General features: G+C 43.6%; 1 protein-coding gene across 4 annotated transcripts in view; it reads left to right on the forward strand.

The window, feature by feature from the left end:
• The window catches only part of RECK (reversion inducing cysteine rich protein with kazal motifs), a 1,099,858-nt gene that overhangs the window by 264,052 nt on the left and 812,588 nt on the right, over positions 1-23,218 (forward strand). For all 4 annotated transcript variants that reach the window (XM_073630723.1, XM_073630721.1, XM_073630722.1 and 1 more), the window contains exon 7: positions 6,716-6,749. In XM_073630723.1, the coding sequence (XP_073486824.1) occupies positions 6,716-6,749 (34 nt within the window). The remainder of the gene's footprint in view (positions 1-6,715; positions 6,750-23,218) is intronic.

Consider the following 23,218-nt stretch of genomic DNA (forward strand, 5'->3'; position numbering starts at 1 on the left):
TCTAACCTCTTCATTTGACCTGAAGCAATGGGTACAGGCTTCTACTCACTCTGATGGCAACACCCTTGACCTTGTATTCTCCTACCTATGCACTCCATGCAACTTCTCAAACAATCCTTTTCCTCTCTCGGACCACCACCTTATTAGTTTCTCTCTCCCCCTGTCTTCCACCACCTTTCCCTCCAATCGCCTAACCATCACCCGTAGAAACTTTCGCAACTTCAACTCCTGTCTCCTCTATTCTGCTACTGACCACCTCTATGACAAAATCTCTCCCCTGTCCTGCCCCAACCAAGCCATGTCCATCTAGAATAAATCTCTGTCCTCCACCCTGGATAAGCTCGCTCCCCTCACTACACGCAGAATCAGGCCTCGACCCCTACAACCCTGGCAAACAGATGACACTAAAATTCTCAAAAAACGTAGTCGCGCTCTTGAGCGTCTGTGGCACAAGACTAAGTCTCTCAAAGTCTTCAACCAATACAAATCTGCCCTCCAAATATACTATTCTTTCCTCCACACTGCCAAGCAAACCTATTTTACAACTCTTATTAACACTTTCTCATCCAATCCCCGTAAACTCTTCTCTACCTTCAACTCTTTACTTTGTCCTCCACCGCCTCCACCCACTGACTTACTCACTGCCCAGGAAATCGCTAATCACTTCAAAAACAAGATTGATACAATCCGTGATGAAATCTCTATTCTACAGGTATCTCCCCCAGCTAAGACCCCATGTCAACAGATACAACTGACACTCCCCCTATTCAAATCTACTACTACAGATGAAGTTGCTAAACTCCTTTCTATCGCCCACCTAACCACCTGTCCCCTGGACCCTATTCCCTCTCAAATGCTACGGTCACCCTCTGACCCCATCCTACACTCTCTAACCCACATCTTCAATCTCTCCCTCACCTCTGGCATCTTCCCCAATGCTCTAAAACATGCACTGGTCACCCCCATACTCAAAAAGCCGTCCTTGGACCCTACCAATCTTAACAACCTACGCCCAATCTCCTTGCTTCCCTTTTCCTCTAAACTCCTTGAACGCCTGGTTTACAACCAACTGAGTGACCACCTCATTAAAAACAACCTTCTTGATCCCCTTCAATCTGGATTTCGCCCTCAACACTCCACAGAAACTGCTCTTTTAAAACTCACAAATGACCTACTAACTGCAAAAACCAATGGACACTATTCTGTACTCCTACTTCTGGATCTTTCAGCTGCCTTTGACACGGTTGACCACCCCCTCCTCCTCAAAAAACTTTACTCCCTCGGTCTCCGTGACTGTGCTCTTCAGTGGCTCTCATCCTACCTATCCCAACGCACCTTCAGTGTCACTTACAATTCTACTTCCTCCACTCCTCTTCCCTTCTCTGTCGGGGTCCCCCAAGGTTCTGTTCTTGGACCTCTTTTATTTTCAATCTACACCTCTTCCCTGGGTCAGCTGATAGCCTCTCACGGCTTTCAATATCATTTCTATGCTGATGACACACAAATCTATCTCTCCACCCCTCAACTCACTCCATCAGTCTCCTCACGCATCACTAACTTACTAACCGACATATCTGTATGGATGTCACACCACTTCCTCAAACTCAACTTGTCCAAAACCGAGCTTATAATATTTCCTCCCCCACGTTCCTCTTCCCCCGACTTCTCTGTCAAGAGCAATGGCAAAACCATCCACCCGTCCCCACATGTCAGGGTACTAGGTGTTATTCTGGATTCTGAACTCTCCTTTCAGCCCCACATCCAATCACTTTCCAAAGCTTGCCGCCTCAACCTCCGCAACATCTCTAAACTACGTCCCTTTCTAACCAATGAAACCACAAAGCTCCTGATTCACTCCCTGGTTATCTCTCGCCTTGACTACTGCAACTCACTCCTCATTGGCTTACCTTTAAACAGACTATCCCCCCTTCAGTCCATCATGAATGCTGCTGCCAGACTCATCCACCTTACAAACCGCTCAGTGTCTGCTACCCCTCTCTGCCAATCCCTCCACTGGCTACCACTTGCCCAACGAATTAAATTCAAAATACTAACAATAAGTTACAAAGCCATCCACAACTCTGCCCCCAGCTACATCACTAACCTAGTCTCAAAATACCAACCTAATCACCATCTCCGTTCCTCCCAAGACCTCCTGCTCTCTAGCTCCCTCATCACCCTCTCCCATATCCGCGTCAGGACTTCTCCCGAGCCTCGCCCATCCTCTGGAATTCCCTACCCCAATCTGTCAGACTGTCTCCAACTTTATCCACTTTTAGGCGATCCCTGAAAACTTTCCTCTTCAGAGAAGCCTATCCTGCCTCCATCTAACAACTGCACTATTTTCTCCATTAACTCATCCCCCACAGCTATTACCCTTTTGTATCACTTGACCCTCCCTCCTAGATTGTAAGCTCTAACGAGCAGAGCCCTCTGATTCCTCCTGTATTGAATTGTATTGTACTTGTACTGTCTGCCCTAATGTTGTAAAGCGCTGCGTAAACTGTCGGCGCTATATAAATCCTGTATAATAATAATAATAATAGTAACTCTATGGGTGACGTCAATTCCCAGCCGTTGTCGGCTGTCTCTTCTGCACAGATTCCGCAGCTGGAGACCAGATTAGCTTCAGAAAAGGTATGTATAGCAATTTCTTCTTTACTGGGCTAGATAGGTTAGTCTTAGATTGTGGATGCCAGTAAATTTAGAGATTTTAGTATTCGCGTGAACTTCCACTTTAAAATCTGTGACAAATATTCACTATGCCCAGTAAGTAGGCACTGCTGTGTCACAGAATTCACAGAGCCTGCCTTCTGAATTACAGAGGTGCTGAGAGGAGGAATCTCAGGAGGTGTAATCAGTACAGGGATTTACTGTTTGCAGGCAGCAAGGTACCATGGGATATGTAGTCCTTGGAAATTGAAAGTAAACTGCAGGGGAGAAGCTGCAAAGCAAGCAGGGAGTCCAGGGAGTTGTGAAAAAAGATAGTCAGTAGACAGGCTGAACTCAAGCAAGCTTATATTGGATTGTCAATATTACCTATTGTTTGTATTGCTATTACAATGCTAATATTCTAAAATAAAATTGTATGCTGTGACTATAGATCTATTTTATATTTGAACGAATCCCATTGATATAACTGCTTCCCAAGTTAAAAAAATGTTTAACAAATATTACATTCTCAAACATACACAATGCAAAACTCTCAGCACACCAGCTAGCCAAAGCAAAATAAAAAATAACACATTTATACTGTTTATCAAGTTGCATTCTAAACAGGGGTTTTAGTTGCACACGTTTGCAAATATTTGTGGAAGCCACACGGCCTCATCAATGCCCTTCTATGACATGTGGTCCCTAACCCTAATCTACAGTACAAGAGCCCCCATCTTGGAGCACTTATGGCAATGATTAATTTGAGGGTAGGTATGCATGAAGGTAGCCCATTTCTACATGAAGGTGCAGGGACACACCTGAGGTCCAGCACAATGAAAACCTCTTGTGCCATATCCAACATGCTAAACAAAAATGACAACCACTTCATTCCATTTATAACCACTTTCACCCTCTTCCTGCCCAGGCCATTTTTTCAGTGCTGTCACATTTTAAATGACAATTACTCAATCATTCAACATTTTATTTTTGCTATAATAACAAAACTGACCAAAGATTTTAAGAAAAACGTTTTCTTTTTCTCTGTTCTCTAATTTTGCAAATTATTAATGCTTCTTTATACATTTAGGCTAAAATGTATTCTGTTACATTTCTTTGGTAAAAACTACCTACATCAGTGTGTATTTAGTCTGTCTGATAGACACGAGCGGAATGTCCGACAGAAAAAGTCAGACGGAAGCTTTTCATAGTCTATTCCGATCGTGTGTATGCCTCATCGGACTTTCTTTTTCGAAAATTCTGACGGACCTAGAAATGGAACATGTTCTAAATATTTCCGACGGAACCAATTCCTATCGGGAAAACCAATCGTCTGTATGCTGGTCCAACGGTCCAAAACCGACGCATGCTCTGAAGAAAGTACGAGACGGAAGCTATTGGCTACTGGCTATTGAACTTCCTTTTTCTAGTCCCGTCGTAAATGTTGTACGTCACCACGTTCTGGACGGTCGGACTTTGGTTTGACCATGTGTAGGCAAGACCACTTGAATGGAATTCCGTCGGAGAAACCTTCGGAATTTATTCCGACGGCAAAACCGGTCGTGTGTACAGGGCATTAGAGTCTACAAACTCTGGTATATACATTTGAAAATCGATCAGTCCCGATGTACTGAATGCCTATCTCATTTCTTGAGCCCCTATAATGCCAGGACGGTACAAACACCCCCAAATGTGACCTTTCTGGAAAGAAGCAAATCCAAAGTATTTAGTGTGAGCCATGGTGAATTTTTTAAAGTTGTAATTTTTTGTCACAATTTTTTGGAAAATGAAGACATTAAATCATTTTTCTTTTTTTTTACAAACTCCATTGACACAAGGACTTTTTCTGACATTTGTTGTTTACAAGTTAAAATCATTATTTTTTGCTAGAAAATTACTTAGAACCCCCAAACATTATATATATATATATATATATATATATATATATATATATATATATATATATATTTTAGCAGAGACCCTAGAGAATAAAATGACGGTTCTTGCAATTTTTTATGTCACACGTTTTTTGTGCAGCAGTTTTTTAAAAGCAGTTTATTTGGTAAAAATACACGTTAATGAATTTAAATGAACTTAAAAAAAAAACAATTTTATATGAAAGATGATGTTATGCCGAGTAAATAGATACCTAACATGTCATGCTTTAAAAAAATGTTGTGGAATGGTGCCAAACTAAAGTAATTAAAAATCACCATAGGCTACGCTTTAAAAATTTCTACTGGTTACCAGTAATTCCCAGTAATGCCTAATTCCCAGTTAGGCAGTCGGCAAGTGGTTAACAAGTTTTTTTCTCACACACGGCATAGGCATACCTACAATTACACTGAAACACATTCTGCTATGCCTCTCGTGTCTTGGGATACCACATGTGAGATACCACATGTGAGATTTTTTTCACAGCCTATGATGCATAGAGGGGCCCAAAATCCACAGAGCACCTTCAGGCGTTCCAGGGGCATAATTTACACATATAATTTCCTGACTACCTATCACATCCTATCACAATTTTTGGAGGCCCTGGAGCACCAGGAAAGTGGAAGCACCCACAAACTGATCCCATTTTGGAAAGAAATAGTGAGTCTTTTGAAAATTTCATTTTTTGACACAAGTTTTTGGAAAATGCTGCAAAGAAAATGAAAATGTAATTTATCACACAAAGCTGTCAATACAATTTTTTCTAACTCTTAGCATAGGCAACTAAAATAGACCTCCAAGCTCTACACCTTGCATAAATAACCAAAATATGGTAACAGTGTGTGAGCCATGCTGCGCTTTGTGAACAGTTCCACAGTCTTCTGGGACCTCTGATGTTTCCCAGAAGGCTGCAGGGGGAGGAGGGGGGAACTGAACTTCCATTCAGGTGGGAGCGGGTACCTGTCAAAACAAGGTACCCGTTCCCCAAAAAACTTCCAATGAATAAAGAGGATGGGGGGTGGATGCAAAGAAGCGGAACGTCCCTTTTTGGGTGAAGTTCTGCTTTAATGTTAAAGAGCTAACAGACATAAAAAGAGCATTCAATCAATTTTGTTATTTATACTCAGATTAGAAAATAATTGTGTACGTGCCCTCACCAATGTTCCCTAGCTAAATCTGCTTGAGGAAAGGGGCAATTGACTTAGATGTTTTTTCAACTGCTACTGTGTTTTCTTGTAAAACAGGCATTTGAGCATTTCTCCTTCTCTAGGCAACATATTTCCATTTTCCCAAAATACCAACATAAATATATGTACAAAAACGTATGTGGGAAGAATTGTTGAATGTCCAGATCATGCATTTACAGTCAGCCACCATCTAATGTTTGTAGGCACCTGATGTGTCAGAGTCAGATGTCAAAGTCAGGCATCAGACATAAGTATCAGAGTAAGGCTTGGTAAAAGATTCTTAAACACATATAAGAATGTAAAAATCTGTACAGTTATATTACATTAGGAAGACACATTTTAAATTGTATAGTTCCATAATATACTTTTAGACACACATAAAAGGTCAGTTTTAACCTTAAGTGATCGTAAAGGTAGAAGGTTTTTTTTTTTTATCTTAATGCACTCTATGCATTAAGATAAAAAGCCTTCTGTGTGCAGCAGCCCCTCTCAGCCCCTCTAATACTTACCTGAGCCCCCTCTATATCCAGCGATGTTGTAGAAGTGTTTTGGACTCCCCTCCTCATTGGCTGAGACAGCAGCACAGCACCATTGGCTCCTGCTGCTGTCAATCAAAGCCAATGACGAGAGAAAGGGGGTAGGGCCGGAACGGGCCGCGGTTCTATGTCTGAATGGACACAGGGAGTTGTGGCTCAGCTCGGGTGCCCCCATAGCAAGCTGCTTGCTGTGGGGGCACTCAAGAGGAGAAAGGGACCAGGAGCCCTGACAAGGGACCCAAAAAGAGGAGTATCAAGGTTGCCCAGTGCAAATGCACTGCACAGTGCAGGTAAGTATAACATGTTTGTTATTTTTAACTAAAAAAAAACGAGACTTTTGTATCGCTTTAAGAATATTAAATGGATAAAAAAAAGTCAGTAATATTCTGTCCCTTTACTTTTTAGAGTGCACTTATTAGCTGTGTCAATAGGAATGAAAGTAAGTATGCTTTTCTTTCAATATGTTACTAAATGTTTTTGGTTATTTTTTTTTATAAAAAAAAATATATACACAATCTTTCTGTTTACAGAAAACTGTTTTAAACAAATATACACATCCAAAGAAGCACAATCACAGTACAGAATAACAAGATGGGGGAGGGGAAATTGCTGTATAGTGCAACCTCTGTTGAAGTCCAACTCCAGCTAAAACTTTTTAATTGGTGTGGAAAGACTGGATAAGGGTTAGAATCTCTGTCAGATTTAATTTTTTCTGTTCTAGAGGTTTTAAAACGCTGTTTGTCTAACTGTTGAGGATTTTTTTCCTTTCAGGTTTTAAATGTTGTTTGAGTTCCTGTTGGAGAGAGTTCTCCTCATTTCCTATTTCTTCTGAAAGTAATCCCCTAAATAATAAAGAAGAAAAAAAATCTAATTAATGCAGACTGAGGTCCTAAACCTTCCTCATGATGCTAGAAAAGGGAATTTTAATTTCTAATAATATTGTGCTGTAAACCCCAATTCAGCATTTTAATTTGCCTGCAAAATGAAAGATGATTTATTTGCAAGGCGGAGTTTTCTTTCCCCTAGATCAGTAGGCAACCTCAGCCGTCTAGCTTTGGTGAAACTACAATTCCCATCATGCCTCTACCTCTAGGAGTCATGCCTTTGATTGTCAGTGTCTTGCAATGTCTCATGGGACTTGTAGTTTCAAAACAGCTGGAGGGCCGAGGTTGCCTACCCCTGCCCTAGATGATAATCTGTCTCATTAGGATGATGACAATAGAGGAAAGAAAATATATCTTTCTCATTCGTTCATTGACAACACAGCCTTCTATCTTCATAACGATAGGGTTATATAGCCTCTGCAGGAGTAGGACTAGGCAGAACAAAAAAACAAAACACTTGGCCACCCCCATGGGTCGTCCACAGTCAGTATATAACCCCCTCCCTGCTCTAGGTATTTAGTTCTTTTCTGCCTAGTCAGGAGCAAGGACTTAGTTCCCTGCTGGGATCACTAGTCCTGGGAATTTTTGTTTGTTATTTTTTGCTTTTCCTAGAAATTTTCCGTTGGGGTCTCCAATCAACTCCTGGGCTGGGTGATGGACTGGACACTTGGTCCAGGGGTCACCCCAGTCTGGCCAGCGAGCGTGTGCAGCCCGCAGCTACGTGCTAGGTCTGCGGCGACATAGCCCCACTGGACAGGGGCTGGCCCTGCGAGTTAAATGTCTCGCAAGGTCGCATACGACCGGGTCTCGGTCTGTGTCACAGCGTTCCTCATGGACGACAGCCCCCCACTTTGGTGGCGATGAGGATCTGTCCGGGAGCATTACCCGCTCATTTCGCTGGAGAGGCAAGTAGTTCCCTCCTCTCCTTCCTCGGAGAGGTGTGGGACGCGGGTACTCCCTGGGGTAGTCGGTCCCTCTGGGGTTCTCCACCTCCCCCTCTTTCCCCGGTTTGTGCCCCTAGGGACTTTTTGGGACACATGGCCCTTTTTTTCCACCCTCTGGTTTTTGTATTGGGGTATCTGGTGGTTAGGCCTGGGAGGAGGGTGATCAGGGGTCCTGGGACTAATTTAGGCCGCGGCCTTGTGGCCTACCAGCTAGGATCAGTCCGGTCCCCCCACTCGCGGCCGGTGGGCAAAAATTTAGGTTTTGTGGTCTACCAGCTAGGATCGGTCCGGTCCCCCCACTCGCGGCTGGCGGGAGAAAATTTAGGCCGCGGCTTTGCGGCCTACCGGCTGAGGTCCATTTAAATTTAGCCTGTGGCTTTTGAGGCTCTTCAGTCCGAAGATTTAGGCCGCAGCTTTGCGCCCTACCGGCCGAGTGTCCATCCAGGGCTCAGGTTCAGTCCGGTCCCTCCGCGGGCCGCATGCTCGTGGGGGTGGCCAGGAATTTGGCTTCAGTGGCCTGCTAGGCCTCATGGCGGCCCCCCTTTCCTGAGGGGTGGTGCTGCGGGGTCCTTTCCCCCTGTGAGGGGCTCCGGTCTGTGCCCCCTAAGTGAGGGGCCACGGCTTGTACCCCTGTGAGGGGCCCGGTCTGTGTCTCCTGTGAGGGGCCCGGCTGTGTCCCCTGTGAGGGGCCACGGTTTGTGCCCCCTGTGAGGGGTCACGGTTTGTTTCCCCTGTGAGGGGCCATGGTCTGTATCCTCAGTGAGGGGCGCCGGTCTGTGCCCCTGGTGAGGGGCCCCGGTTTTTACCCCTGTGAGGGGCCACGGTTTTTGCCCCTGTGAGGGGCCCTGGTCTGTGCCCCCTGTGAGGAGCCACGGTCTGTGCCCCCTACAGGGGGCCTTGGTCTGTGCACCCTGTGAGGGGCCTTGGTCTGTGGGGGCCTGGGTCTGTGTCCCCTGTGAGGGGCCTGGGGGTGCCCCCTATGTGGACCTCAGAGGGGGGGTCCCGGTGGGTGGGACCCCCAACCCCCATCCCCCCTGACTTTTTGGTGTAGTGCTTAGGCAGATAGCCTAGTATAGGGCACTCCTGCCCTCCCCTACCTCCCCTGTTGAACAATCCTATCTGACTCTGCCGCATGGAGGTGGCCAACTTCTCGGGTGTTCACGAGGTGTTGGCCCCGGATCTGGCAGGGTTACGTCAGTGGGGGTTGACGGTCCTGGGTTGCCTGGGCGATCTTCTGTGCCGAATTCTCGATTACCCCAAGAAGCAAAGTAGTTTCTGTACAGACTTTCTCTGATTTCATATATACACAATGATTCTGCGCTACCAAAAAGGGGAATAAAACAGCAGCTAACACAACCAGCAAGTGTAAACAATGTCAAAAAACAAAATAAGTGTAGCGCTAAGAAGAGGGGTCAAAAACCCCCCAGATGAAGTCTATGCAGATGAAACGCGTCGAGTAGAACTCCCCTGTCGCCACTTCCTTACAGCGCTGTTTTTAGATTCCTTTTCATGTGAGTGTATACTACTTTTAATAAATTTTCATTTAAACGGATTTACACTATTTGGCCATTCCTTTTCTTCCTCCATTTGCTGCTATTATTGCTGGTTCCAACGTTGATCTGAGGGATACGTTCTACGTCTGCCGTACTCTATACCTTTGGGCCCGATTACGTTTGAGGAATACAGCCACGTGGAAGCCACTCCACCAACTTTACCCTTCCGGGCCAACTGCAGTCCAGCACCACCTAAGCCTGATTGACCCCACCTGGCGTATGCCTTGTTGGGTCCACCGAGTCCGGTAAGCCTTTTCACTTTTATTGGTGGTGTGTGGGCTCCCTCCACAGATGGTTTACACTCTTGTTGAGATCTGTTCCAGAGGACTTTTCTTCTTTTCTCCAAGGATGTTCCTTTTAACACACGAACTTTGAACTGTCAGTCCATAGACTCCATTTTTTGACCCCTCTTCTTAGCGCTACACTTATTTTGTTTTTTCTCTGATTTCAGTTGGCGTCTATACTATCAGAAGTCTGCTTTGGTCCGGCCAGAACGTTGATTTATCTGAGCCTGACCGGGCTTCAGCTCTGGCCAGCGTGTTTCTTCCCCTGAACAGACTCCAGAAGTGGCATGCGGCGTTTGTTTGATTTACTATCCAGCAGGTGGGCTCCTCTGCGGATCCACATGTGGATGTCGAGTCTGATGGTATCTACCCTTTTTTGAGGCAAGGTCATTTGCACAGTTCCATGTAGGCTCTCTTCGGTGAGATCCTGGCATAATGGGTCAAATACCCAAGGTCTCTGAAAAATCGGATTCGGCTGAGTCAGGAAACCAGAGGTTTCCTAGTCTGAGAGCTTCGTTCTCTGGTTCTTCAGTGGGGAAGATCCTTTCTCCCCTGGGCCACGGGATGGGCATTTCTCTGGGCCGAGTTTCATCAGATTTGTCCTCATTCCTTTTAGGTGGCTCAGTTTTTCCTACCTCCATTTATGGAGGAATGAGCAGGAATAGGCCTTGAGTACCATCGAGGGCCAGATGTCGGCCTGGGCGGTCTTCTTCAGCGTCTCCTGGTCTCGCACTCCCTGGTGCGTGCCTTTTTGTGCTAGGGGTTAGACGTCTGTTTCCACCGGGGTGGTTTCTTCCACCGCAGTGGGATCTGAACTTGGTGCTTTCGGTTCTCCAAAGGCCTCTCTATCTTTCTCTCAAAATATTTGGGAGGTTCCACTGCTTACTCTGTCTCGGAAGGTGACCTCTTGGTGGCTATCACCTCTACTCGCACTGTGTCGTGAATGGTGGAGTTATCTTGTCATTCACCTTACCCAGTTTAAGGTGGTGCTTCATCCTTTTTTTACATAGTTCCGTTCTTGGATTTCCATTTTAATAAGGACATTGGGTTGGCTTCTTGTGTCCCTGCTCAGGAATTGGCTTTATCTGGCTGGGATGTGTTTTGGGGGATTCGGATGTATTTGCCAGCCACTGAGTCTGTTGATCTGGATGGATCGGACAGATGATGTCTCTGGGCTATCCTGTCAGGGATCGGTTACCTCCTTTCCCGGTTATGGCGCATTCTTCTCGGGAATTTAATTCTTCTTGGGCCTTCTGTCATCAGGCGGCCATTGTGCAAGTTGGCAAGGCGGCCACTGGTCGTCGGTGTACATTTTCACAAGTTCTACAAAGTGGATGGTTTGGCATCTGCGGATGCCTCTTTTGGCCACAAGTTTTTTGCAGGTTGCTGTTTAGGGGGTCTATTCCCTCTTGAAGGAGTATCGTTCAGCTTGGGTTCCAGCTTGTTCTGGGTGAAGTTCCTGTTACCTGGTTGGCTCTTGTATTAGCCTTGGGATTTTTCATTTTTCCACCCCTCATGTTGGCACTGCTTTGGGACGTCCCTATCCTTATAAAGATAGAAGGCTGTGTCTGTCAATGAACGAATGAGAAAATAGGATTTTTTTTACTTACCGTAAAATCTGTTTCTCTGAGTTCATTGACAGACACAGCACCCACCCCTCTATGGAATTCTTTTGCTACTTCTATTACTGCTTGCTACTAAACTGAATAACTAGAGCAGGGAGGGGGTGATATACTGACTGTGGACGGCCCATGGGAGTGGCCAAGTGTTTTGTTTTTTTGTTCTGCCTAGACCTACTCCTGCGGAGGCGATATAACCCTATCGTTAATGAAGACAGAAGGCTGTGTCTGTCAATGAACTCAGAGAAACAGATTTGACGGTAAGCAAAAAATCCTATTTTGCCCTACATGTAGTTGATGACGAATGCTGCTGCAGGGATACGTCATTTTGATTTACTAAAACGGAATGTGATGTGCACAAGGACTCAAAACGATGCACATTCCAATTCAGTATAGTTGAACATTCATATTCATGGTTCAATGCTGTTGTCTTTGGTGTTGGGAATTATTAGTTTCCAACTTAGGGTAATGTACTTTGGCATTAGTAACTGCTTTTAGAAGTTAAATTAGTGTTAGTAGTAAGTTAGCAGATGGCAATAGAGTATTTCATGGATTTGACACTACACAAAAATACTAATTTCCTTAGTGGGCATTAGTAATGTTTTGTAGTGGGGGAGCACAGCTGCTCTTGTTCACCTCATGTGCTGCACTAATCAAACACATAAACATCTATGACATATGTGCTGTACATAATGAACACAATAATATCAGGGAAATAATTCAAAAAGTCCACACTCGTGAATGCTTGCAAAAATTACAATGGTGCATACCAAAGTCCAAATCCAAACACTGAATCCTAATCCAAGTGAATCTCTACCACCTTAAGGATACAGCAAGAGGCTTACCGGACTCATATGACTCTCAAATTATAGAGAAGTTATATATTGTGTGATATAACTGCAACTACCACTGTCCAAGGCTCAGGCTTCCATATGAAGGATGGACAGCTGAAAGAATACACCCCTAATTCACACTCTCCTTGGATCGAAATCCCATATAAAACATGTTTAAAAGAAGATCAGATGCTCCACTTAGTGTAAAATTCGACACAGGAATTTATTAAATTAAAATAATTACACTTGCATATGTAAAATAACCACAGCGCTGTATATAAAACTGTCCTGAATAGCCCAATCACGCTTCTGGTGACACTTCCAGGTACGTGATGATATCAATGGTAAGTAGCTCTGCCCTATGCATTCAATCAGATGTAACATCTTCAGGGGCACAATTGCCTTTCAAACTGTTCCTGCCTAGATCCAGGGGGTAGTGACCTTGTCCTAACAGTGCTCCATGGACAGGGAGCCCCCCAAAGGGAACTATCCTACTCTCCCTTTTGTCTTGGGATGCCTGCACGGTGAACCCATCCTGGCTTAACTAGTAATCGTTAAAGTCCTTTGCGCACCTACTTCAGGTTTTACACCAACAGATCCTGATTTTCCCTTTGGATGCAAGTTTTGTTTCCTCATATGGAAGTTAGGAGAAGGAGGAGTCCACACCAGAAAGCCTTTAACAATTTACTGAATCAGAAATATTTACATACTTCAGCCACCCTTTGGAGGTGATGGCACTCAGTTTATGTTACAATGCAGAGGAGTTCAGATGGATGTGATGTGAGAGGAGATACAAAAGTTCTGTTACATACAGAAGGGGTGTCATAGTGCCCATCATCCCATAACAAGGGGATATGAGTAGTCCTAAAAATGCATACAGTCCCCATGCTGCTTCAGGCTTCTTTCCTAATGGGATGCTAAATGAACAAGGGCCCAACTGCCTACATGTTGATCTGGTCTGCACACAGAGACAACCAGTAATCACTCTTTTTGTAAGGCGGTCCACAACAACAAATATGGATGTAAACCCATCAGAGGGTGGTAGCTCCACTATGTAATCAATGCTGATCTGTTCCCAGGGTCTGAAGGGAACAGGCAGGGTGTGTAGGAGACCCCATGATTTATTCCTTTCTGTTTTGCTGTGATTGCATACTGGGCAGGAATTGACGTAAGCGTGGCAGTCTGCCTTGAGGGTAGGCCACCAAAAGGTTCGCAAAAGCAGATCTGTGGTTTTGGTCACCCCGAAATGCCCTGCTAACTTGTTGTCATGGCAGAGTTTGAGTACAGGAACTCTCAGTTGAAGGGGCACAAACACAGCATGGTCATGGAAGAAAAGTCCGTCCTTTTCTTGCAGATATTCTGCTGAGGGCAGTTGGTCTAGAGAGGAGGCCAGTTTAATCCTGGACAAGAGGTCATCCGTAAGTAGGAAGAAATTATAGGCAGGGAGTATCGCATCCGTTGGTGGCAAGTTATCAGATGTGGGATACATGTGGGATAGAGAATCAGGTTTACAATTCTTGGATCCCGGACGGTACGTGATATGCATTTGATATCGGGTGAAGAAGAGAGCCCATCTGGCTTGTCTAGGTCTGAGACGTTTAGCTATATGGAGGTATTCCAAATTCCCATGATCAGTGTAGATAAGTATAGGGTGCAAGGCTCCTTCCAATAGATATTGCCATTCTTCCAGGGCCAGTTTAGTAGCAAGTAGTTCCCGGTCCCCTATATCATAGTTCCCTTTGGCTGGGGACAACGTCCTAGAAAAGAAGGTAATAGGATGCAACATGGCTTTGGTTTTGTGGCGCTGAGAAAGGACTGCCCCAACCGCAATCTCTGAAGCATCGACCTCCAACATGTAAGGCAGGGCTGGGTCATGATGACGAAGGACCAGGGCAGAGGTGAATTGCTTCTTGAGTTTGTCGAAAGCCGCTTGTGTTGAGGGGGACCACAGAAAACTGCTGTTTTGCTTGGTGAGTTGTGTGATAGGTGAAATTATTGATGAGAAGCCTTTAATGAATCTTCTATAAAAATTGGCGAATCCCACGAACCTCAGGAGGCTCTTACGGCCCGAGGGTACTGGCCATTTAAGAACTGCAGTTACCTTCTGGGGGTCCATGGATATGCCAGAAGTCGAAATAATGAAGCCAAGGAATTGTATGGTATCTTTCTCAAACTCACATTTTTCAAGCTTGGGGGCGAAAAAGCATGTTTCGCATGTGGATGTTCCTCGAGGGAAGGTGAAAAAACAAGGATGTCATCTAAGTACACTATCATGAAGAGGTCAAGAAAATCCCAAAAGATGTCATCCACCAAATGTTGAAAAGTTGCTGGGGCGTTACACAGCCCAAATGGCATGACCAGATACTCAAAATGGCCAAACCTAGTACAAAAGGCCATTTTCCATTCATCGCCCTCTCTTATCCGTATTAAATTGTAAGCCCCCCGTAGGTCCAATTTTCAGAAGACCTTGGCGGTGCAGAACCTCTGAACGAGCTCAGGGACTAGAGGCAACGGGTATCGATTCTTGATTGTGATACTGTTCAATTCTCTGTAGTCAATACATGGTCTTAAAGAATGGTCCTTGTTTTCCACAAAGAAGAGTCCAGCACCAGCAGGAAAGGTAGAGGGCCAGATGAACCCTTTCCTAAGATTGTCATCAATGTATTTTCGGAGGACTTCTAATTCAGGCTCAGAGAGTGGGAAGATCCTCCCAAATGGTATTGCAGAACCAGGAAGAAGCTCAATGGAACAATACCGGTAGGTGGTAGGGATTCAGCCCCCTTCTTGTCGAAGACATGCAGGAAGTCTCTGTAAACCTGGTGGAGAAGAGTGTTGTCATCTGTGGAAAGCGGTTGAACCATCAAACAGGCTTGTTGTGGGAAACAGTGGTGTAAGCAAAAGCGTGAGCCGAAAGACACAACTTCAGTGGACCAATCAATCTGTGGCCGGTGCTGTTGAAGCCATGGTAACCCCAAAATGGGGGAAGAAATCACTTCCAGCTGAAGATATTCCCGATGGTCTGCTTCGATGGTGGCCAATATGAGGGTGGTCTCATGGGTTATTGGACCCGAGGTTGGTGTGGAGCCATCTGCCAGATGAACAGTAAATGGCTGGGGCTTCTTGCATAGTGGGATTCCATACTTTTTGTAGAAGTGAATGTCAATAAAGCAGCTGCAAGCCCCAGGGTCAATAATGGCTGCTACTCGTATTATCCTTCCCGGTATCTGCAAAGAGAGGCAGAGAGTGAGATGCGAGGATTTAACAACGTACGGCGAAACAGATGGGGGTTCTATCCACTTACTCGGACTAATGGGACATCCCTGAAGAAAGTGACCTGCTCCACCACAATACAGGCATAGATTGTTCAGGCGACGGCGTTGTCGCTCTTCGGGTGTGAGGGGCACGAACTAAGCTGAGTTGCGTCAGTTCTGCGTAATGAATTGGGGTTGATGCATGGGTTTCAGGGGTTCTCAAGTGTGGAGCCATGGGTACTCGTGGGAGCATCCATGTGGGACAGGCCATACCGGATCGTTCCCTGTGACGTTCTCTGAGTCTGCAATCAAGCTGGATAGCCAACTGAATTGTAGGTTCAAATGTATCAGGGAGCCCCCCTCTTTCTAATTCGTCTTTGAGGGGCTCGGACAAGCCCAAGCGAAACTGATGGCGCAAGGCAGCGTCGTTCCATGCAGTGTCTGCAACCCACTTGCGGAATTCCATTACGTAGTCCTCAAAAGGGTGTTTCCCCTGTTGTAGGGAGGTCAGCAATGATGGTTCGTTGTGGTTCATCATAGAGCATTACCATGGCATTGAAGAAAGGAGACAGTGAATGCTGTATAGGACTCTCCCTTTCCAATAGCTGATGAGCCCATGCCTGAGGTTCTTCTCTAAGTAAGGCTGTTGCTACCTGACCTTTGTATCCTCTGAAGAGAAGGTCCTAGGCTGTAAGGTAAAGTATAGCCGACAGGCGTTCCTGAAAGCTGGGAACTTGTGGTGAACCCCTGAAAAGCGTTCCAGCATAGGAACCCGTGGTTCAGGAGCTGGAGTAGAGATGGGCTGCTCCATAGCCATAAGAGGTGGTTCCGCAGGGCTCAGAACTGAGGTATTGGCCATTGCAGTCAGCCAACCTTCCAGTTAAAGGTACCCCTCTTGTATGAACATCAGGGCCTGAGACACAGAGGCCACTTGTTGGCACAGGGCCTCAAAGGCGGAAGCACTCCGAGTTTCAGACATGGCTGGATTATTTTGTCACACGGGCCACGTACCTGAGATGAGACCGAGTAGTGGGGAGGCCTCCCTTGCACCTCGGGTCCTTGAAGCCTCTGGAGATGGAGACAGAGACTTGGCGGACACCGAGTGGCACGGGTGCCAGGGGTGCGGAGCACTGTGCAAGCCTTAGTCTGAGATCCGAGCCGAGGTCAAGTCCAATTTGGCCAGGAAGTATAAAAGGGTTAATCCGAAGAAGAATACTCGAGATCCAAGCCGGGGTCGGTTCCAATCTGGCAGCTGAGTACAAAAGGGGCAAAGATGTAGAATAGTCAAGGTACAAATCCGAGGTCAATGGCAAGCAGCAATCAAGAGTAGTCAAATAGGTTTCCAGGTCACAACAAGTTCAGACAGATCACACATTAGCACAGGAACAAGGGGGGACTGAAGATAATCCATCAATTTGGCAGTGTCTGGGCTGGGCTTATATAGGGAAGTTTGAGGTCACTTCCTGTGCGCCCCCTGTGCATTTTCCCCCCTTTTTCCATCAGGTTGAGGTCACTTCCTGTGTGCCTCCTGGGCATTTTCCTGCCTTTTTCCATCAGGTCTTCTGCGTAGGTGCAAGTTGGCGCACTGAGGCGTCTTTGGCGCATGCTCAGTTGGCACGGATTGGCACGAACCTCCAATAGTGGAAAAAACGTCTTTCCTAACAGTGGAAAGTGACAATAGTGCAATAAATGAACACATATATTAAAATAAATACAAATATTATACATATATTAACCACTTGCCTACTGGGGACTTAAACCCCTCTCCTGACCAGACCAATTTTCAGCTTTCAGTGCTCTCACACTTTGAATGACAATTACTCAGTCATGTAATACTGTACCCAAATGAATTTTTTGTTCTTTTTTCATACAAATAGAGCTTTCTTTTGGTGGTATTTGATCACCTCTGAGTTTTTTTATTTTTTGCGCTATAAATGAAAAAAGACCGAAAATTTTGAAAAAAAAACACATTTTTCTTTGTTTCTGTGATACAATTTTGCAAATTATTAATTTTTCTTCATAAATTTTGGCCACAATTTATACTGCTACATATCTTCGGTAAAAATAACCCAAATTAGTGGATATTATTTGGTCTTTGTGAAAGTTAGAGAGTCTACAAGCTGTGTTGCAAATCATAAAAAATTGATCACACCTGCTGTAATGGTGGCTTATCTCATTTCTTGTGACCCGAACAAGCCAGGAAAGTACAAATACCCCCCAAATGACCCCTTTTTTGAAAGTAGACATTCCAAGGTATTTAGTAAGATGCATGGTGAAGTTTTTGATGTTGTAATTTTTTCCCTCAATTATTTGCAAAATTAAGATTTTTTTTTCCACAAAATTGTCATTGTAATAGGTTATTTTTCTCACATGGCATGTGTATACTACAAATGACGCCCCAAAATAAATTTTGCTACTCTCCTGAGTATTACGGTACCACATGTGTGGGACTTTTTCACAGCCTAGCCACATAGAGAGGCCAAACATGCAGGGAGTACCTTCAGGTGTTCTAGGAGCATAAATTACACATCTAACTGTTGACTACCTATTACACTTTTAAAGGTCCTGGAGCACCAGGACAATGACACGTGACACTGATGTGGCACTGATGACAGATGGCACTAATACGTGGCACTGATGACATGTGACACTGATGACAGATGGCACTGACACGTGACACTGATGTGGCACTGATGACAGATGGCACTAATACGTGGCACTGATGACAAATGACACTAATACGTGTCACTGATGACAGATGACACTAATATGTGGTACTGATGACAGATGGCACTAATACATGGCACTGATGACACGTGACACTGATGTGGCACTAATACGTGGCACTGATGACAGATGCCACTAATAAGTGGCACTGATGACATGTGACACTGATGACAGATGGCACTGATAGGTGGCACTGAATACACGTGACACTGACAGTTGGCACTGATGACAGATGGCACTGATACGTGGCACTGATTACACATGACACTGATAACAGATGGCACGTGACACTGACAAGTGGCACTGGGGACAAGTGGCACTGGGGGCAGGTGGCACTGGGGACAGGTGGCACTGGGGACAGTTGGCACTGTGGGCATGTTTGTGTTCACACACTCATGGCTCACGCTGCAGCTGCAGGTCGCTCTCCCTCCTCACACGTGGTCTCTGTGTGAGGAGGGAGAGCTGCCAGTGAGAGATGATCTCATATGTTTACATATGAGATCATCTCTCATTGGACACTCGATCGAGTGCTAAATGGCTGCTGTGGTTGGTGGTAGCATGATTGGCTGTATCCAAGGGACACGGCCAACACAAATTTCCCCCGATGCACGCCCACGGCAGCGCGCAGGGGGGATGTAAACAAGAGGATGTCCAGGGACGCCCTCCCGGCAATTGAGTGCCGCACTGTAGCCGTCTTTTGGCTATAGCGCGGGCGCCAGGTGGTTAAAAATAAAAGATGTGTATATAAAAGCATAAACAATGATGATAATAGATATAAAGTGCTACTGTGCAAAGAGGTGCAATTCCCACTTTTATGATCCTGTATAGATTATCAGTGACCCACTAATGCATAAAAAAGTGCTCCTGCGCATGTGCATAGCATCCAGTATTGTATAGTATATCAATATTGCATTGCTGGGTTGTTCAAAGAAGTGCTCCTGTACAAGTGTATGGTATCCAAAAAGAGTCTATCCAGATGTAATAAAGTTCATGCGATTATAAAGTTCATGCGATTATAAAACCGCTAAGTGCAATAAAGTTCATGCTATTATAGAATCCAGAACATGCTGTGGTGTTCCTCACTCTGGTGCTCCCCTTAGGTATTTAATGCTCACCTCAGAGCATGCTCTTGTAGTTACACCGGAATCCGGTTTAACTACCGGATTATAAAGTTCATGCGATTGTAAAACCGCTAAGTGCAATAAAGTTCATGCTATTATAAAATCCAGAACATGCTGTGGTGTTCCTCACTCTTGTGCTCCCCTTAGGTATTTAATGCTCACCTCAGAGCCTGCTCTTGTAGTTACACTGGAATCCTGGACTCGTCAGTATGGTACCTTGGTGAGTGTATAAAATAAAGACTTGATAGTGTAATAGAGTTTTAACGGTTTAATAAACAGAAAGCAAAAAAAGGCCCCCAACTGAGGTACTCCCATAGATTAGGTGCGCCAGTGCACTGCTCTATATCAGGTAAAACAATACTAAATACTGGACTGGTATCGAGATGGTATGTTGTTCCTCTCTGTCAGATCACCTGTGTAAACGTGCCGTCCTGTCCCCTTCCCCTACGCGTCTCGATACGGGGGTTTCCGTATCTTCTTAAGGGGGAAATCTAATTGGACGGTCAACTTGTCAATCTATATAGAGCTCTCGTGGCCATTTTGGTGTAGGCTTAGGACACTCTAGTGTTACATCACTATAGTTCAATGGAAACAGCACATAGAACTCTATTGCCGAGATGGCAATCAGCATCAAGTAAACTGAACCATATAAAATAATAAAAGGCAAAGTACCAATGTTGTACATTATATTATATATGGACATATGGGGAATAGTAAAAATTAAAAATATAAAAAAAGATACAAATTTATACCACACATTGTAAATTTATAAATATATAAAATTGATAAAATATTTAATCTTTAAATTTATTTATATTTATAATTTATTTGTATTTATACCGCACAGAATGAACCCCTATAATCATTTTATCGTGATGGTATACCAAAACTGTGCTCCCCCTATGTGAACTGGGTAATAAATACCACATAACAGTTCCCAGTCCCTACTAGGCTAATTAATATAGGTAGAGTGAAATATATATATAAAATAATACATATATATATAATCACTATTAAAGTATATACATCTTTAAAAATCACAATACTTATTAGTGACAGAACCTAATTGGGACTGCTAATAAACAAACCCTCCTTATGAACTCACAAAACTACGAAAGTAAAGAGCAGACTAGGATACCTAATAATTGCTTAAAAAACATTTTAGATCAAATTCTTTATTTAACCCCCTACCCGGTGCCAAAAAGCCTAACTGGTATATCACGCTTACTAATTTCCCTCACGTTGTTGGAGCCTCTCCAATGGCGCTTGGGGGCTTTGATACCCCAAAATTGCATGCCAACTGTACTTTTGTTGTGGACATCCCTAAAATGACCGAGAGAAAATATTTGTCGAATCCCTTTCTAATGTTTTTTACATGTTCCTCCATGCAGTCCTTCCATGCCCTTATGGTTCTACCAACATAGATCAAGTTGCATGGGCATTTAACTGCATAAACTACCCCAATCGTATCGCATGAAATAAAATCTCTAATAGCATACGTCTGTTTGGATACAGGGTTAGAAAATTCTTTTATTCTTCTAACATTAGTGGGGACCCTTACACAGCTGTAACATCGTCTGCATCCATGAAAGCCCTTGATGTCCCAAAACATCTTGGGTTCCACAACATTGTGTACCAATCTGTCACATAGATTGGGTGCTCTTTTGTATACAATTTTAGGTGTATCTGATAAACATCCTTTAAGGTGAACATCCTGCTTTAAAACATCCCAGTATTTGTGGATAATCTTTTCCACTTCTTTATTTTGTAAATTGAAATCCAAAACAATACATGTACCCATATCATTGTTGCTTCCATCATTTCTTGTGCTGTCTTTTAGTAAAAAAGTTTCAAACTTGTTAAGACCTTTTTTCGGGGCAAATTTTATACCTTTATCTAAGGTTAAAGTCTCTTCCCTGGTTAGGGCGGTACCACTAAGATTGTAGATACCTTCCCCTAATCTTCTCGCCTTCTTTTTTTGTTAATAAATAAACATGAACCGCGCTATAAACAGGTGAAATTATCTAAAATAATATAAAGATAGATCCCTGAAGGACCCACATATGTGTCAGAAATAAACACTGAAAACAACCTAAGTGATTATAGAAAAAAAAATATATAAACAATAAAAAGTCCCAGCAGTGAAATAAAGTCCGAATGTAAAATCCCAATGATATCCAATAGGAGTGCCATAAGGCTAAACAATTCTTCAGATGACACCATGTGAAAAATCCACCACCAGGTAAATTGAACGCTTACCAAAGGCAAGCTGTAAATCAGCTTGTAAGTAAACCAGGTGCCCGGTCAGTAATAACGTCCTAATACGACTTCACAGTGTGGTAGAAAGGCAGAACAGGATGGCTCCGTCCGGTGGATAAATGGGCAATCAACAAGGAGGACCCAAAAAAATAAAAAGACGGCTCTCCATAGTGCAAATCAGTAGGTATTGAGAATTTATTAGAATAAAGGTTACACTTACGTGAAAAACGGAATTTAAAAGCAAGGATAAAACACAGCAGCCGGCCGGCCTGCAAACACCCGTTCAGGACGAGGTACTCAGCGATGATGTCAGCGCGTCAACCATCCGATGTACGTTTCGTCTTAGAAATACATCGTCTAGGGAATGGGCGACGCACTGACTCATCGCTATAAATAGACACAGAAAACCACGCCTCGTTGTAATACATGAGTGGCAACACCAAGTCTGCTAATCGGAAATTATTATTATTTTGTTTATACATTTTTATCATATTTGTTTTTTTCTGTTTTCTCCTTTTTTCATTAAATGGCGCAGTTTGATTAATTTCCATCTGTTTACCTTATTGTGGTGCTATACATGGATTGTATATATTTATTTTTATGTCTATTTTACATCTGGATAGACTCTTTTTGGATACCATATACTTGTACAGGAGCACTTCTTTGAACAACCCAACAATGCAATATTGATATACTATATAGTACTGGATGCTATGCACATGCACAGGAGCACTTTTTTATGCATTAGTGGGTCACTGATAATCTATACTGGATCATAAAAGTGGGAATTGCACCTCTTTGCACAGTAGCACTGTATATCTATTATCATCATTGTTTATGCTTTTATATACACATCTTTTATTTTTAATATATGTGTAATATATATATATATATATATATATATATATATATATATATATATATATATTTTTTTTTTTTTTTAATATATGTGTTCATTTATTGTAGTATTGTCACTTTCCACTATTAGGAAAGACATTTTTTTCACTGTTGGAGATTTTTTATATGTTTATTTTTACACTGGTATAGTGTATGACTTTGGAAAGCGCAGCGTATGTATTTATCCACATTTGCATGATATATGAGGCATGTTTAACGCTTGCGGCTGCTTTTTGATAATTAAGTCATTTTGGATTAGTGTAGGCTCACAGGACTCTTTATATTTTAAATATATATATCTCACTAGGTTATTTCCTCATTAGAGATCTAAGAAAATAGATCACAAGGGAGAATAGTCATTCAACAGAGTAAGTATTACCTAAATACTAGATTCTACTTTTAATAGGTAAAAGTTATCCATAAATGGTCCAAAGAAATCCCAACTACACCCCTACTCCCCACCATGGATAAATACACATACACTGGCCTTTTAACAACATAGAACATGAGTAGTAGTATTTTGAAAGCAAAAAAGG

The sequence above is a fragment of the Aquarana catesbeiana genome, linkage group LG05 (assembly GCF_042186555.1).
Source record: "Aquarana catesbeiana isolate 2022-GZ linkage group LG05, ASM4218655v1, whole genome shotgun sequence".
Classification (NCBI taxonomy): domain Eukaryota; kingdom Metazoa; phylum Chordata; class Amphibia; order Anura; family Ranidae; genus Aquarana; species Aquarana catesbeiana.